Source organism: Oppia nitens, unplaced genomic scaffold, assembly GCF_028296485.1.
Source record: "Oppia nitens isolate AA-2021 unplaced genomic scaffold, nextdenovo-longstitch-racon4-pilon3 scaffold23_pilon_pilon_pilon, whole genome shotgun sequence".
NCBI classification, from domain to species: Eukaryota; Metazoa; Arthropoda; class Arachnida; order Sarcoptiformes; family Oppiidae; genus Oppia; species Oppia nitens.
The window spans coordinates 1,007,027-1,007,928 of record NW_026533203.1 but is presented as its reverse complement, the minus strand read 5'-3'; the positions used below and the strand labels follow the sequence as shown (position 1 = coordinate 1,007,928).

At 22.9% G+C, this 902-nt stretch overlaps 1 protein-coding gene across 1 annotated transcript; it reads right to left on the bottom strand.

The window, feature by feature from the left end:
- On the bottom strand, window positions 1-702 carry LOC128953785 (uncharacterized). The gene is made up of 4 exons (XM_054299306.1): window positions 479-702; window positions 310-387; window positions 125-235; window positions 1-36 (listed from the first exon to the last, which is right to left on the bottom strand). Exons 1-4 carry the CDS (start codon window positions 686-688, stop codon window positions 1-3), a joined length of 435 nt encoding a protein of 144 aa, XP_054155281.1. The 5' UTR covers window positions 689-702.
- Window positions 703-902: the final 200 nt, after the last annotated feature.

Genomic DNA, 902 nt, shown 5'->3' with positions numbered 1-902 from the left:
TCAAACTTTTAGACCCAATGCCTTTCTAATGCATATCTATTTTTAAAGCAAAATATAAATATAATTTTTAAAATAAATATTATATTAAAAAAATTGTATAGTATTTTATGCAATCAAAACTTACATATTTTTCATAAGATTTTTTAACTTTGGTTTCCTCTGAAGTTGTGTCCAATTGTTTGCTCAACTCTTGAAACTCTTTTGTTTTGCTTATCTTATTATAGCATTCCTGATACTAAACATATTAAATGATATATTTTCTTAAACTTAGCATTAATTGACAAAAATATAATTGTAATCAAATCATACCTTACACTCTCCTTTTTCTACCTCATAATAACCAGTGCCGGGATGTGACCGTAATTTATCGCATTGTTTGGTCAAACTCTTAATAATTAAAAAAAAATCAATAAAATATATAAAACTTGAAATATTTTTGATAATAAAGTTGACAAATAATATAAAACAATAAATTTACATCAAATTTATAATAAACGTCTAATTCATCGCATTTCTCAATCTTTGCTTTCACTTCAATCGAGTGATCCTTTTTGCAGATCTCTGTACTTAATTCAGACCAGTTTTCCGAATCTTCCAATTCTTCATTATTAGTCGGTTCTCGACATACCGTTCCCGAAATTATCACTAAAGTAATAAAAATAATTTTGACCTCAAAATTATGACACATTTCTATCTAATGTAACTTATTTAATGATATTAGTATCACTAATGCTATTGCAGTTTAAATACAATGTTAATGAGTAAATAATTTAATTATGTTATCAACAACTTTTTTAATACAAGTAAATCTTTTAAATAAAAACTAAATTATAATTAATATTATAATAGTTTATATAAAATATACTAATTTTATAATGTCATCAAATTTATTTATTAACTTT